Source organism: Pteropus vampyrus, unplaced genomic scaffold, assembly GCF_000151845.1.
Source record: "Pteropus vampyrus isolate Shadow unplaced genomic scaffold, Pvam_2.0 Scaffold110, whole genome shotgun sequence".
NCBI classification, from domain to species: Eukaryota; Metazoa; Chordata; class Mammalia; order Chiroptera; family Pteropodidae; genus Pteropus; species Pteropus vampyrus.
This window is the reverse complement of record NW_011888891.1, coordinates 3,763,935-3,776,814: the sequence shown is the minus strand read 5'-3', so window position 1 is coordinate 3,776,814 and position 12,880 is coordinate 3,763,935. Positions and strand designations below refer to the sequence as shown.

The 12,880-nt window shown below is 36.4% G+C and overlaps 1 protein-coding gene and 1 pseudogene across 3 annotated transcripts in view; one reads left to right on the top strand and one right to left on the bottom strand.

The window, feature by feature from the left end:
* The window catches only part of PPP2R1B (protein phosphatase 2 scaffold subunit Abeta), a 39,594-nt gene that overhangs the window by 16,675 nt on the left and 10,039 nt on the right, over nucleotides 1-12,880 (bottom strand). For 2 of the 3 annotated variants that reach the window (XM_011365416.2, XM_011365417.2), the window contains exons 8-14: nucleotides 11,459-11,529; nucleotides 10,992-11,126; nucleotides 9,943-10,116; nucleotides 7,347-7,407; nucleotides 3,258-3,412; nucleotides 2,757-2,899; nucleotides 2,294-2,385 (exon numbers count right to left, since the gene is read on the bottom strand). In XM_011365416.2, coding sequence (XP_011363718.1) covers nucleotides 2,294-2,385; nucleotides 2,757-2,899; nucleotides 3,258-3,412; nucleotides 7,347-7,407; nucleotides 9,943-10,116; nucleotides 10,992-11,126; nucleotides 11,459-11,529 — 831 coding nt within the window. Of the gene's footprint in view, nucleotides 1-257; nucleotides 1,892-2,293; nucleotides 2,386-2,756; nucleotides 2,900-3,257; nucleotides 3,413-7,346; nucleotides 7,408-9,942; nucleotides 10,117-10,991; nucleotides 11,127-11,458; nucleotides 11,530-12,880 lie in introns of those variants that run through there. The other variant, XM_011365415.2, reaches the window with a different exon arrangement.
* Nucleotides 10,751-10,869, top strand: LOC111743306 (annotated as a pseudogene).

The following is a 12,880-nucleotide window of genomic DNA, read 5'->3' as shown; positions in this document are numbered from 1 at the left end:
AATTCAATGAAGAGGAACATAACCTACAGGTAATAAAAAATAAAAAGAACCAAGAAATTAAAATTAAAACATTTACAGCATAATAGTTTGAGAATGTAGAAAAGATTTTTGCTTAGGAAAATATGTAATCCTTAGCCCAAAAAGTAATAAAATAGGAACTCACTACAATTTGAGTTTTAAAATCAGGCAGGTAATTTCTGATTTAAAATGTTCTGTTTTTCTAAGGTATGACAAGCTTGAAAGTAATTTGCTCAAACTTGGCTTTACATAATGGTTTAATGTACAAAGTTTTATAGTTGTCTTTGCGACTTCACAAAACAGAACAGGGCTCCCTGGGTTTAAAAGAGGTTGTGAATGAAAGAAACAATTCTAAAACTGAAATGGAAATGAGCCAACTACATAGCAGGATGTACTGAGAGAAAAATAAGCTCTAACAAAACCTCATTAGTTAAAATTCATTAGAGACACGGCACGTTTGAATAGGAAAACGTTAATAGATTTAAATGAAAAAATATTTAAATTCTCCATGAAATACAGATGTATATATTTCATGGATAAAGAATACATCGAATGCACCTACAAAAAAGGTGTGGCCTTATAAAGATCCTCATGAAAGTTTTTCAATATAATTAAAAAGAGTGATTAGTAATTGGCATATCAACTGGTGGTAAACGGGTGCTTTCTGAAGAGAACTTTAAAATTGTTTTTAAGTGGTTCAGACCCAACAGGCTTCCTTACATACTATTAATTTGCTTCAGCAGACCCTTCCTTCAGTTTTACTTGTTACCTTGAGTTCTAGGAGGGATTAATGAGGTTTTACAGTAAAAGCAGAAAAACAAAGATTTCAAATGATAAGATTCCAGCATCACCCATACCAAGAAATTAGTAATGAAGCTTCAGTTTGGAAAGCTACTACTGTGCCATGTAGTAAGGACTGGATGTTAACACATAGCCGGAAGCAGAATGAGGTTTAAGAACAGCAGCAAATCCTCACAGTATTATACCAGTGGTTCCTTTACTCATTTGAAATACCAAACTGCAATCTTACTGTGACACAGTGGAACTACTGCTTATTAGGAGGCACTAAATTTTAAGTTTCTCAGGGAAGAGAGAGAGAAAAAGAGAGAGAGTTCTGAAAGCAGTCACAGTGGTAAGCAGTGGAAATCCAGTTAGGTTTCAACATCACACACTAGCAGCAAGATACATCTGCACTTCAGGTTTCTGAATGACATGATTACAGTCAAAATCAAGCAAATAAAAACCAAAACAACCAGCACATGAACTCCAAGCTTCCACATTCCCCTTTCATGTAAGACACTGATGCAGACCATCATTATCCAGGAAAAAGTGGCTTTCGCTACAGTTAAATCTCAATGTATCTCCCAAATAGAGTGTTTATAAAATAAGTTATTCTAAACCATGTACATTAAACTTTGGAATGATGGAGAGACACACAGATATACGTAAACATCAAGAGAATCACTCCACTCCATGTCTGGGTCCTAACCCGCCCAGGCGTCATTAGGAGTATTAAGCGGCCAGGGCCTGATGAAGCAGCGAGGATGCAGGAGCCCAGATGGTGCCAGAGAAATGATTAGGAGACAATCAAGAAATGACTGCACCGAGTGTCAGGGATGGGTCGCAAACAATAAGAATGGTTTAAATATAATTATCTCGACAAGGAAGACGAGTAAAAACAATCCCATTTCATCTTTAGAAAGAATCAAGTCACTGAAATCTGCTTTGTTGCAAGTCGTTGCCATTTGCTTGGATGAGGTCTTGAAGATTTTCCATTTTCTCCACCCAGTTTAAGAACACATTGACTAGAAATCTGTGATAAGAAGTTAGTAAAGTCTTTTCCCTCCTGCTCCTCATCATGCCAACGCAAGCACTGGAAAATTCCAAACAAAATCAAGTTAGTGGTACAGAAAGTTCATAAACTATCTATGTGACAATGACAGCGATGATCCAAAAGCATGAAACTATGACTTCTCATTGTGGTCAGCTTCTTTACTCTGCCAGGCTAATCAAAAGTTAAACTTTAAAAACGGATTAAAATCCAAACAAAAAAAAACAAAACAGTTTTTACCAGTAAGCATCACATTCCTACCCAGTACTAGATATGGAACTGAGAAAATGGCCTGCTCAATGTGGGCCAAGAAGAGGGCATAGCATTACGGGAGCTCCCCACCCTCCCCTGTCTCCCATATGCTTATCGCCTTGCCCACTTAACATCACTCACACCCTGTCAACCAAAGCAAAAGGCTGCAAGGCAGAAAACAGAAGGACATACCACTTATAGCTTCCTGTGCGAAGTATTTGACATCCATGTCTTCATCTTGGCCTAACTTCTGTAGTACTGGCTTAACTTCCTCCTGCAAAGCACTAAAATCCAACAGTATTATCTGTGAAAGGCAGTCTTCTGGGCCAGAAAAATGCTCTATGGTAATTTTTGAAGTTTACAAAAAAAAAATACATATATATTTTAAAACACCTATAAGTTTGACAAGTACAAAATAATTTCTAAAGTTCTCAATAGAATTAGCTTCAGAAAATGATCTACACATATATGAGCTTAAATACAGAAGTCAGAGTGGACACCCTCAAAAATGGTTGTTAGTACTTTACTATTTTATTTAAACAAACTCACACCTGAGGTAAAGTGAAAATCACTACATTTAATTTTAGCTATTACTCCCCACTACAAGGTAAAATTTTAATCTACTTTTAAAATAAGAATGATGTTAAAATCTTACTCAATATCTAGAATTGGTCCAATTTTCTGTAGAGATTTGGCCACGTTGAAACGGACATTCGCTACTTGGTCCCCTGCCATTTTCAATACGATGGGCAGCATCTGCTTAGTGGTTATTTCCTGACCACAGGCTTCAGACAGTGCCTAGAAAAAGATATGATAGCACATTTAAAACACTTTTATTTTTTTTAAATATCATAAAATTTAAAGAGACAAATTAATATTTAATAAGTAACTGATCAACAAGAAAATGTTTCTAGTTTGAGTCTGAAAAAGGGATACACGGTAGCATTCAAAAATACCCAGGAATTAGATGAGAATTCACAACTGACTTGACTACATTTTAACGAACACTGAAAAATGACATTTTCTCTCATCTCTTAACTGTCCAAATTAATCAGTATAATACATTCCAAATAAAAGACAATATATTCAGAATTCAGAAACACCATCCTGAATAATCAAAGCCAGAGCATAACAATAATAGCTATGTAATACTTACATTAATGCAGAATAAAGTGGTCATTCTATGCAAATAATTAGGATCATTTGCCATTACTAACACTTTGGGAACAATGGCATTTTGGGCCCACTCTATACCAAACTTCTGAACTAGTTTCATGAGGTTGTTGGTGGCAGCTTCACGAATGGCATACACTGCAGAAGAGGTGAAGAACATACTGTCATTCTGCTTACATATAAGCATAACCTAGTTTAATTCCATCATCATCAAAGGTGGACCAAAAACAAAATTCTGCAAACATACTCCAAATTTAGCCATACAATGGCAAACATGCTCAACTACAACTCGTACTGACTTGGTTTTATTACAGCTTCAAAATGTATAATATGTCTAAGGAAAAAGGAGGTAAGGAGCTCATTATAGGCATCATTAATTAATTAACAAATATGAGTGTCTACTATGTGCCGTGTCATAGGAAGAATACATAAGACCCTTTCTCTCAAAGATCAAACACTCTATCAGAGAAACGAAAGCTAAGGTATTCCAAGAAGACACATGGTATAAGACTGAATATAATAAAGTATAAAATTGTGTGGCAAAGACCATGAGGGCTGTAGGAGTAGAGAAGAGAGAACAGGAAGGCCTGAGAAGGCTTTGGGAAAGAGAGAGGCCTTGCACTGGGCCTCGAAGATTAGAGGGGATTTGTGTTAAATAGAAAGAAAAGGACAGGAATTCTTGGAAAGAGCAAACAATTTTACCCAGGGCACAAAGGAAACAACTGAAAGCTGTGAAAATGTGAGGTTGGACAGTTAGGGTAGACCCAGAACACAGAGCACCTTGGAAGCTAAACTTAGATGGTAGACAATGAGGAGGTCATTTAGAGGCCACTGTGGTCATCTACACAACAGCGAATAAAAACATCAGACCAACTTGCCTATTTTCCCTTAAAAATTTTTGTGACATGTCAAATGCCTTCTGTGAATAAAGGTACCTGCTTTAACATCTAATAATCCCCTGTAAGATCATTTACCAAAAACACTATAAATCTAAATAGGGTCTAAACTACTATCTTCTCAACGACTGGTTGCTATATGTAGCACTAAACAAAGACAGGTGCTACTTCATTTCATAGGTCCGATACAAATCAAAACTGGGACTTAGATAACAAATCTAGGGTGGGAGGATACTGATTCCTTATCCTTCTCTCTCCAGGTAGGCCCGACCCTGCTGGTGATATAATGGACAAGAATAGCTATATAAGCCACAGTCCCAATCCCAGACAATTTATACAACACTTCTGGGCAGGAAGTATCCAACTATTCCCAGTCCACAGAGCCTTATAGGTTATGCCATTGATGAGAACAGACAAGGTGGCATAACCAAGGAACTATATATTACCAACACGCAACCTGACCAAATTCTATGGGAGAATCAACCTGTCAGTAGTATCTAGAAGCACTCTCTAAGAATAAGCTCAAGTTAACTGTTTTATCCACAATACAAATTCTCTCCCTTCACGTTCACAGTCTGTCTTCAGCACAACCCCTCTGCCCGCTGAGGAGGAGCTGAGTAGAATATATGTCTTCTCCTCTAATACTGTTTTTTAATTTGTTTGAGATTTTTCTCATCCTAATGCCATTACCATAGGAAGGGATCTCACTACCACAGAAACCAGAGACAGAGAGCGCAAGAGCTTCGCCCTGACCCATACCTTAACTGCACGCAACTCTACTTGGCCAGATGCCTACTATGTTCTTGGCTCCTCTCCATTTTATTGCCAAAAGAATGCAAACTATTCCACAGTTCTGCCTGTTTTCTCTCCTTTTTTTGTCTCTTTTCCTCCCTCTATCCCACTCCCCTCAAGGTCTGCCTGACTTGCAAGGTTCCCCTGAATGTCTAACATACTCTACATGCTCACTAACTTTGATTGATAGTTTTTCCTTTCTCTTATAAAAAATAAATTCTCCTTCTAAATTCCTCCCCCTGATCGATATTGTCCATTCAACCATGAGAATAGAGGTAAGTGACACGTTCTTCCTTGTACGTCTATGGATTTTTCACAATATTCTTTTAGTAGTTTTAAAATCAAGAAAAAGATTCCAAAAAAATTCATTGATCAGTGATCGATTAATACATAGCAGTTATCTAAAATGTAAAAAGACAACAAAAAACCTATGCGATTAATTAAATATAGAATGATATCAGAGCTGACATTTCATCGGTTCAAAGAATGCTTGTATGGTGACAGAAAGAAATCTAACTATGGGAGGTAAACACACAGTGTAAATATATATATGCCTTACTGTTAAAGTGTACAGCTGAAATTATTGGATTTTGTTAACCGATGTTGCCATAAAAAAATAAATTTAAAAAATAAAAATAAAAAAACAAAACAGAAAGAATGCTTGTAATGCCCACTTTAGTATACCGCTACAAACAAACAAACAAACAAACAAACAAGGGTCTCTCGTGCTCCCAGAGTGGAAGAAAAAAATCAGAGGAAAAAGAAAGGGGGTAAATCAACTTACACAGAGCAATCCTACATAGAATGTCGGGAATTTAAATCTTTGTGGAACCGGGACTTTAAAAGTTCCTCAAAATAAATCTAAAATGCCAGCTTTCTAAGAAAGTACAGAATGATCTTCTGGGGACATGTCAGTCCTACTAATGTTAAATATGTATCAGAAATAACATAAACACGTTTTTCTAAAAAGAGAGGAATTTCTTCCTATGATTTGCCAAACTGAAGTTTCATCTGAAAAGAAGAAAAAAAATAGGCCATGAAAAGGTAACTTTAGAGGAGAAAAGAAATAGTCTCCAAAATGTAGTCTGAAAATACTGAAATTATCAATGTATAGGTGCCTTTCTGAGATTCACCCTTTTCATACCCCTCATCTTCACACTCTTAACCATATGACCGCTCGTATGATCCAAATATGCCCTATGCATACATGTCAAAGCAGACACAAATACCCCACTCTTCCCAAATATCCAGGTATAAGCACCACGGAAGAACAAAGATACACTCAATGCATGAAGTGTACATAAGATGCTGTGGAAATGAAACAGGATGCCTACCGTATCCACCAAAATATGTAACTGAAGTTCACAGGACACTATGTTATGAGCCCCTAGGACCCTCATCTGACAGGTCTCAGACACTGAAGCTGTTGATCTGGACCTGGGGCCTTGCACTGGATCTCACCAGTACAGAGGGCACCCTTCCTATCCACTGCTGCCTAGCTGACAAGAGAAGACACACCTGAGACCTTGTCAAAAAGGCAACTGCTAACAAATTAACATATAAAATGGTTTTATATATAACACCGATAGTCTTGTATATTATGATAAGCAGCAATACCAATTTTCATTGGTATAATAGTTTGTGGCATTCGAAGAACAAGATTCTGTGACTGTTGAAGTGAATTATGTTATAAATGCAAAAAGAAGATAAAGTATTAAAAAATCTGTTTTCTAAATGCTGTCCCATTTGACCCTGCCCTGAGCTCACAGCTCACCTTCTCTCAGCATTATGGCAGCAGCAGCTAAGGGCACAGGCAGTAAGCTTGCCTTTCACCAAAAGCAGAAATCTAGGCCTTCTCTGTCTTAAGTCACAGCTGACATCTCCTACTCCTGGACTCCTTTACTGTGACCCTGTACGCCTTCTCTATGTCACCTCAAAGAAGCCAAATAGCCATTTCTTCCCCATAGGACTGTCATCTGACTGGCCAATTCCTGTCCAACCCAGTCTAGAGTGGCTGAAGGCACAAAAGACTGCCTGCATGGTCAAGCAGAAGACCTGGGGATAAGAAAAGAGTTGAATATATGTATAAAAGAGAGAGTCTGAAAATAATGTAATAGAATGAGTAAGAAACCGGGCAAAGAGATTGTTTAATGGAGAAAATAAAGTTTAAGATAGAAAAAAACTTCTAGAAAATAGAAATGTCACACTTGTGTTCAGAGGAAGCTAATGGGACTTTAATCAGTCCTTCTTCATCCCTACAGTGGAAAGGTAAAATATCTGGTCAGATCGGGGGTCTTTTCTAAAAAAGAAATACATAAACAAAATGGGATATATGCAAAAACAGGAGCCTTCCATAATAACCTGTTTTTAACTTATTTGCTTACCATGGTCCACGAGCCAGGCCATACATAAAGAATTCAGCTTTTCATCAAAGAATTCCACACCCTATGGATATAGAAAATTCCATTAATACACATCTCCAAAGTTTAGAAATCAAGATGATCTATTTAGATTACACCGTGACCTGAGAGCTTAAAAAAACAAAAACGAAAATAAAAACTTGTTTCCAAACAAGCTGAATTCATGAAATCAGCCAGAAAAAGAATAACATGGGATTTTATTTACAAATTGTAAGTCTACTTTATTGGATAGAAATCATAAACAAAGAAAAGATAAGTGAGATGACCCAAGCCCTGCTAAGTTAGAGAGAACTGGTTGCTAGATACAATACTGCAGATGAGTAGAGAGAATGCAGTGTCGACCGTCTGCCAAGCAACCTCTAGATAATTTGTAAAACTGAATTACCCAGGAAAATACCTGTCAATAATATTAATAATTCTCAAAATTTCCCTTTCTGGTTAATAAATCATTAAGGATGAAAAAACTGACATCAAGAGAGATATTACCAATTAAACAGAGTATTTCTGAGAGGATTAAAGAAAGCAGAGGGAGAATAAAGCAGGCACAAGACTATAGGTGACATGGTCCCAGCATAGTCACAGGTGGAAGCATCCCGCCTCTCCTGTTTTTGCTCTTTCTGTGAAAGGGCAGCCTCTCCAGCACTGGAGACAAGGTCCTGGAGCTGATTCACACAGACCTGGCACTGTGAAACTTCTGTCCATGTGGGAGAATGCTGTGATACATGTTTTCTTAACACCTCCTTTTGGGTCTACACATTTCTTTGGGTCCTAAGAATTTCCTGACTGGTTATTACATATTTTAAATAAAAAGTTTCAGCACTTTGAAAAGTGATTTAATAGCATAAAATGGTTTTATAATGGATTACGTACAAGTTTTAGCATACACTAAGGTTACCATGTCAGCTCTCAAAGCTTTCCTTCTCATTCCAGCTTATGGGTTTTTCTTGAGTCTTAATTAACTTTCATTTCCTAGTTTTTGTGATTCAACTTTATCTTTACTCATGATGGTCCACAAGCTAGGCCATACAAAAAGTCATGAAAGAATTTTATAAACTGACTACCTAATATAAAACTCTTTACAGATTAAAAAAAAAAAAAAGTAAAGTATATAAAACAAGAAATTGAAATTGTATAGCAAAATGTTCATGACCAATGCATTTCACCTCTGCTAGACAGGTATGAGTCAGCCAAAGTCTGACCATCTGCCTTGCTTCCATACTCTTCCATAGAGCTACCAAACTTTGCTGACTTCCCAGGTTTAAGAGAAGCAGAGGTTAAAAAAAAATTAAGTACTTAAATTTAAGTAATTTAAGTACTTAAATTAATCCTCCCTTCCAGACAGTTGTTTAGCAAACAGCTAGCCACTGCTGCTTTCCACTCTGGAGAGGTGATCCATAACAGTCACCAGTGAAGAAAAGAAGATGACCCCCTCAGTACTTGGGAGTGACAAACAAAAGGTGATAAGATGACTTTGCCTGACCCTTTTAGCTATATACTATCTTTGGCATTCATTTCGAAGAATGGAATACTTCAAATTTTATGAAACATGTGATGCCAGACATGTACAAGATGCATTTCATAAACTAAATATACCAAAATTAGCAATACAAATTCAGTGGTCCAAGAAAGGAAAAATAAATCCTATATGCTATGATCTGAAAGGAACAGAAGTGGGGTTGAGAGAGGGGAAACAAACTGCAGTAATGTTTGCTGTTAAATGACATGACATTATGAGCTTTCTCAAAAAACACTCAGGTCATCATTTATTTAACACTGAACAAATGTTAAGTGCCTGATTAATGCCAGGCACTATGGTAGGCACTAGAAATAAAATACTGAACACCGTCCCTAAAAGATCACCTATCTCCCCAAATAGATTTTAATGGTTACAATACACTTTAATAAATGCTACCAACAGGGTAAGAGTGTATCAAACTTAGAACTGTATAGGGCACCTACTGAAAAAGGAAGGAAAAGATGTGGCTTTAAGACCGAGTGTTGAAATTTTAATTGATGATATTCAGAGTAAAAATAATCATGAAACTCAAATGGTAACAGATAATGTGACAAAGTGGACCCTGGCCACAATACTTATATTACAAACTTCTTTAAGTTTCTAGTCTTATTCCTCAACTCCCTTTAACCAGAATGTAGGAAAAGCAGTAACCAGAGACATTTTGCTCAAGATATAGAGAAACAGGGAAGCTGAGCATAAATAAAAGCTGACTTACCTTGAAACCATATTCCCTTTTCCTCTCAGTAAATATGTCTTAAGTCACAGAGACTTTAAATAACACAAAATCTACATCACATATACCAAGAAACTGATTACAATCTTCTATGGCTTTGCTTTTAGGTGGTGGTGAGGTGAAATGTGTTTCTAAAATTCCTTTTTGTTAGAAATGAATGCACTTCTAAAGAAAATAAAACTAGGACAGACCATACTTAAATGTGTCTAAATGAACATAATCATACAAGTTACTGGGGCCTCCTTCTTGCCATGGTAAATCTGCTCCACTATCTGATGCTATCCTTGATTTCAAGGAGCACACATACTCACCAGCTGACCTGCCAGCAGTGGCATATACTCAATGATGGCCAGCCTGACCCTCCACTTGGCATCTTCAGCCAGCTCCACTATGGCAGGAAGAAGAGATTGAGAGAGCTGACGGATTCCAATTACTTCATTTACACAATCCAAATTGGAGATGATATTCAGACGAACTTCAGGACACTGCAGGTACACAAGCACCAAAAAAACATATATAAAAATCAAGTTCTCTGCCTAGTATTTTCCTATCATGATGAGATAAAAAACTGCTAAGTTTAAAATAAGAAAATATTGACGCAGGTGAAAAAAAGTATAGTCTTAGAAGAAATACTTAATACTAAGCACACAAATAATTCAAAGCAAATAAATGTAACTGATCTTAACCAGAACTTTCAATGAAAAGTCTATAGGATGGTAAAGAGCAAAGGCTCTGGAATCAAATTACATGTGTTCAAACTCTAGATCTGCCATTGCTGAAAACTTGGGTTCTCAGCCATTGCACTCAGCTTCCTCATTTGTAAATGGAGATAAGAACTGCCTCATAAGACTGTCGTGAGGATGACATATAATACATGAAAAGTAATACATGAACATACCTGGCATATAGTATTATTCAATATGGTATCACTATAATATTGATAATTGATATTATATTTAAATTTAATGAAACCTTTTTTAAAAGATATATTAAGTTTAAAGAAAGAAACCAGTGCGTATCACTAGGAATTGGACAGAGAGAATGGACAGACATTTTTAAGTCTGTATCAATGGCTCCACGTGCTCATTTTCAGGGGAACTTGCAACCCCATACTAGCCAGTCTACGGCCATGCCACCTTGAACAAGCCCGATCCCGTCTGATCTCGGAAGCTAAGCAGGGTCAGGCCTGGTTAGAACTTGGATGGGAGACCACCTAGGAAGACCAGGTGCTGTAGGCGTAAAAAATAAAAAAATAAGGGATTGTAAGCTGACAAGGTCCTTGCAATCTGTGAGGTCAACCATGGGTTGCCGCCTAAGAAAAAAAAAAAAAAGAATTTATAGCCACACTAGCCACACTTACCTCATCCTTTAACTGAGCTAAAAAAAGAGGTAGAAGATATTCAATGGTATTCTCTTTGCCCAAAATGGTAGACAATCCCATAATTACGGAAGCTAGAGCTGATTTGACATGTTGATTTGTATCAGATACTAATTCCTAAAATAAAATAAAAATTAAAAGGTAAGACAACAGAAACTTTCATATCGTTTTCCAAAAAATTTAAAAAGACAACAGTATTTCAATATTGATTAGTTGATAATATTTTCTTAGACCATCTGTCAGATAACATAAATCTATGCATCAAAGAGCATTTTACAATTATAATGCAGTGATAAATAACAATGTCACACATTAACATATCTGTCGCATTCATCCCTTGTCCACCTTTAAACTCAAAGAGCTTTAAAGTAAGTAAAACAATAAGAAAATTGAGGTAAGGTCTGCCTTCATATAGGGAAGAGTAAAACAAAAAATAAAGCTAGGTTTACCTTAATATAGGGCAGAATTTGATTCATAATTATAGTCTCTCTACCTTCAATGGGCAAGTTCTCACAAAGTTCTAAAAGAGATGGAAAAATAGAACACTGAAAAATAGAAGAAAATAATGCTTACATAGAGATATTTACAAGGAGCCAAATGAAGAAATTTAACCAAGTTTATCAACGGTTTCAAGTTAAATCAAGTCATACGTTTAAGCAAATAAGCTCCAAGAAGGAAAAATGGTTCTCATTCTAAATTCACTTTTTCATCAATCTATACGGCACTGTATGTCACACCGATCCAACCTGAAAAAGTGTTTTCTTTTTTACAGAAACAGGATAAAATGGCTGGTTTTAATGAGAATAGTTTTATATGACACTGTAACATTTCCACACATTGAAATCATCTCTATGTACTTGAAAACATATTCTAGAATAAAAAACGCACAAAATTCACTGACATAATGCAATGCACCAAAATAAATGACACATAGTGCAACATAAATTGAACTCAACCTTTTACTTTGTGGGCAGCAGCTGCTCGGACTTCAGCTTCACAGTCTTTAAGTAGGTTCTGAAAGGCGGGGATGAGGTCGTTTAGGGTGATTTTAGGACCCACAGCTTTCTGAAGCTATAAAAGAATTTGTATAGGTTTTAATGCATACTAACAAAAAAACATGAAAACAAAACAGTGTAATCTTCAAGTATATATTTTTGCCACAAACACTTCTCATTCAGAAGAATTAATTCAGAAACTTTTAGTACAACAGCAAATTCATGAGTTTGGGGTTTTTTTCTTTAGTACTTAAAAAATGTCAGTGTAATAATTTTACCTCTGAAAATTTGTCAGCTACCATATAGCGAACTCGCCAAGATTTATCTTCCGCTGCTTGTCGAAGTGTAGGCATCACCAGAACCTCAAGGTCATCCTGAGACAGTAGCTGAGCAATACTGACACAAGCTTCTACAGCTAAGAGGCGCACTGAATCCTAAAGGAACAAAATTTCTTTCTATTAAAACAATATTTACTGACAGCCAGAGTGCATGGTGTGTGGCAGTGCTATGGGTATCATTTAAAAAAACAAAAAACAAAAACCACGGTACATGCAGCTTCATATCTTTATGTCTTGAAATAGCTGCTCCCTTTGCCAAAGCCATAAAGGCAGAGAAGACTCATTCAAGAGTGCACAGCAAAATATTTACATTGGTCAGAGTACAGACTTTTTGTTAAGGAAAACAAAATGAAAACGTAAAGATTAATTGAAAAAAAGAGGACATTTTTATGTCTTCAAAGACTCGTTTTAGAGGTTGAGACATAAAAACGAAAACTATGTTTGTACAAGTTGTTTATAACACATCAGAACAGAGAAAGGGAATCACTCAGGAAGCTCAGTTTTCAAAATACAGGTACTTCTGCTTTTCCAAAGTTCA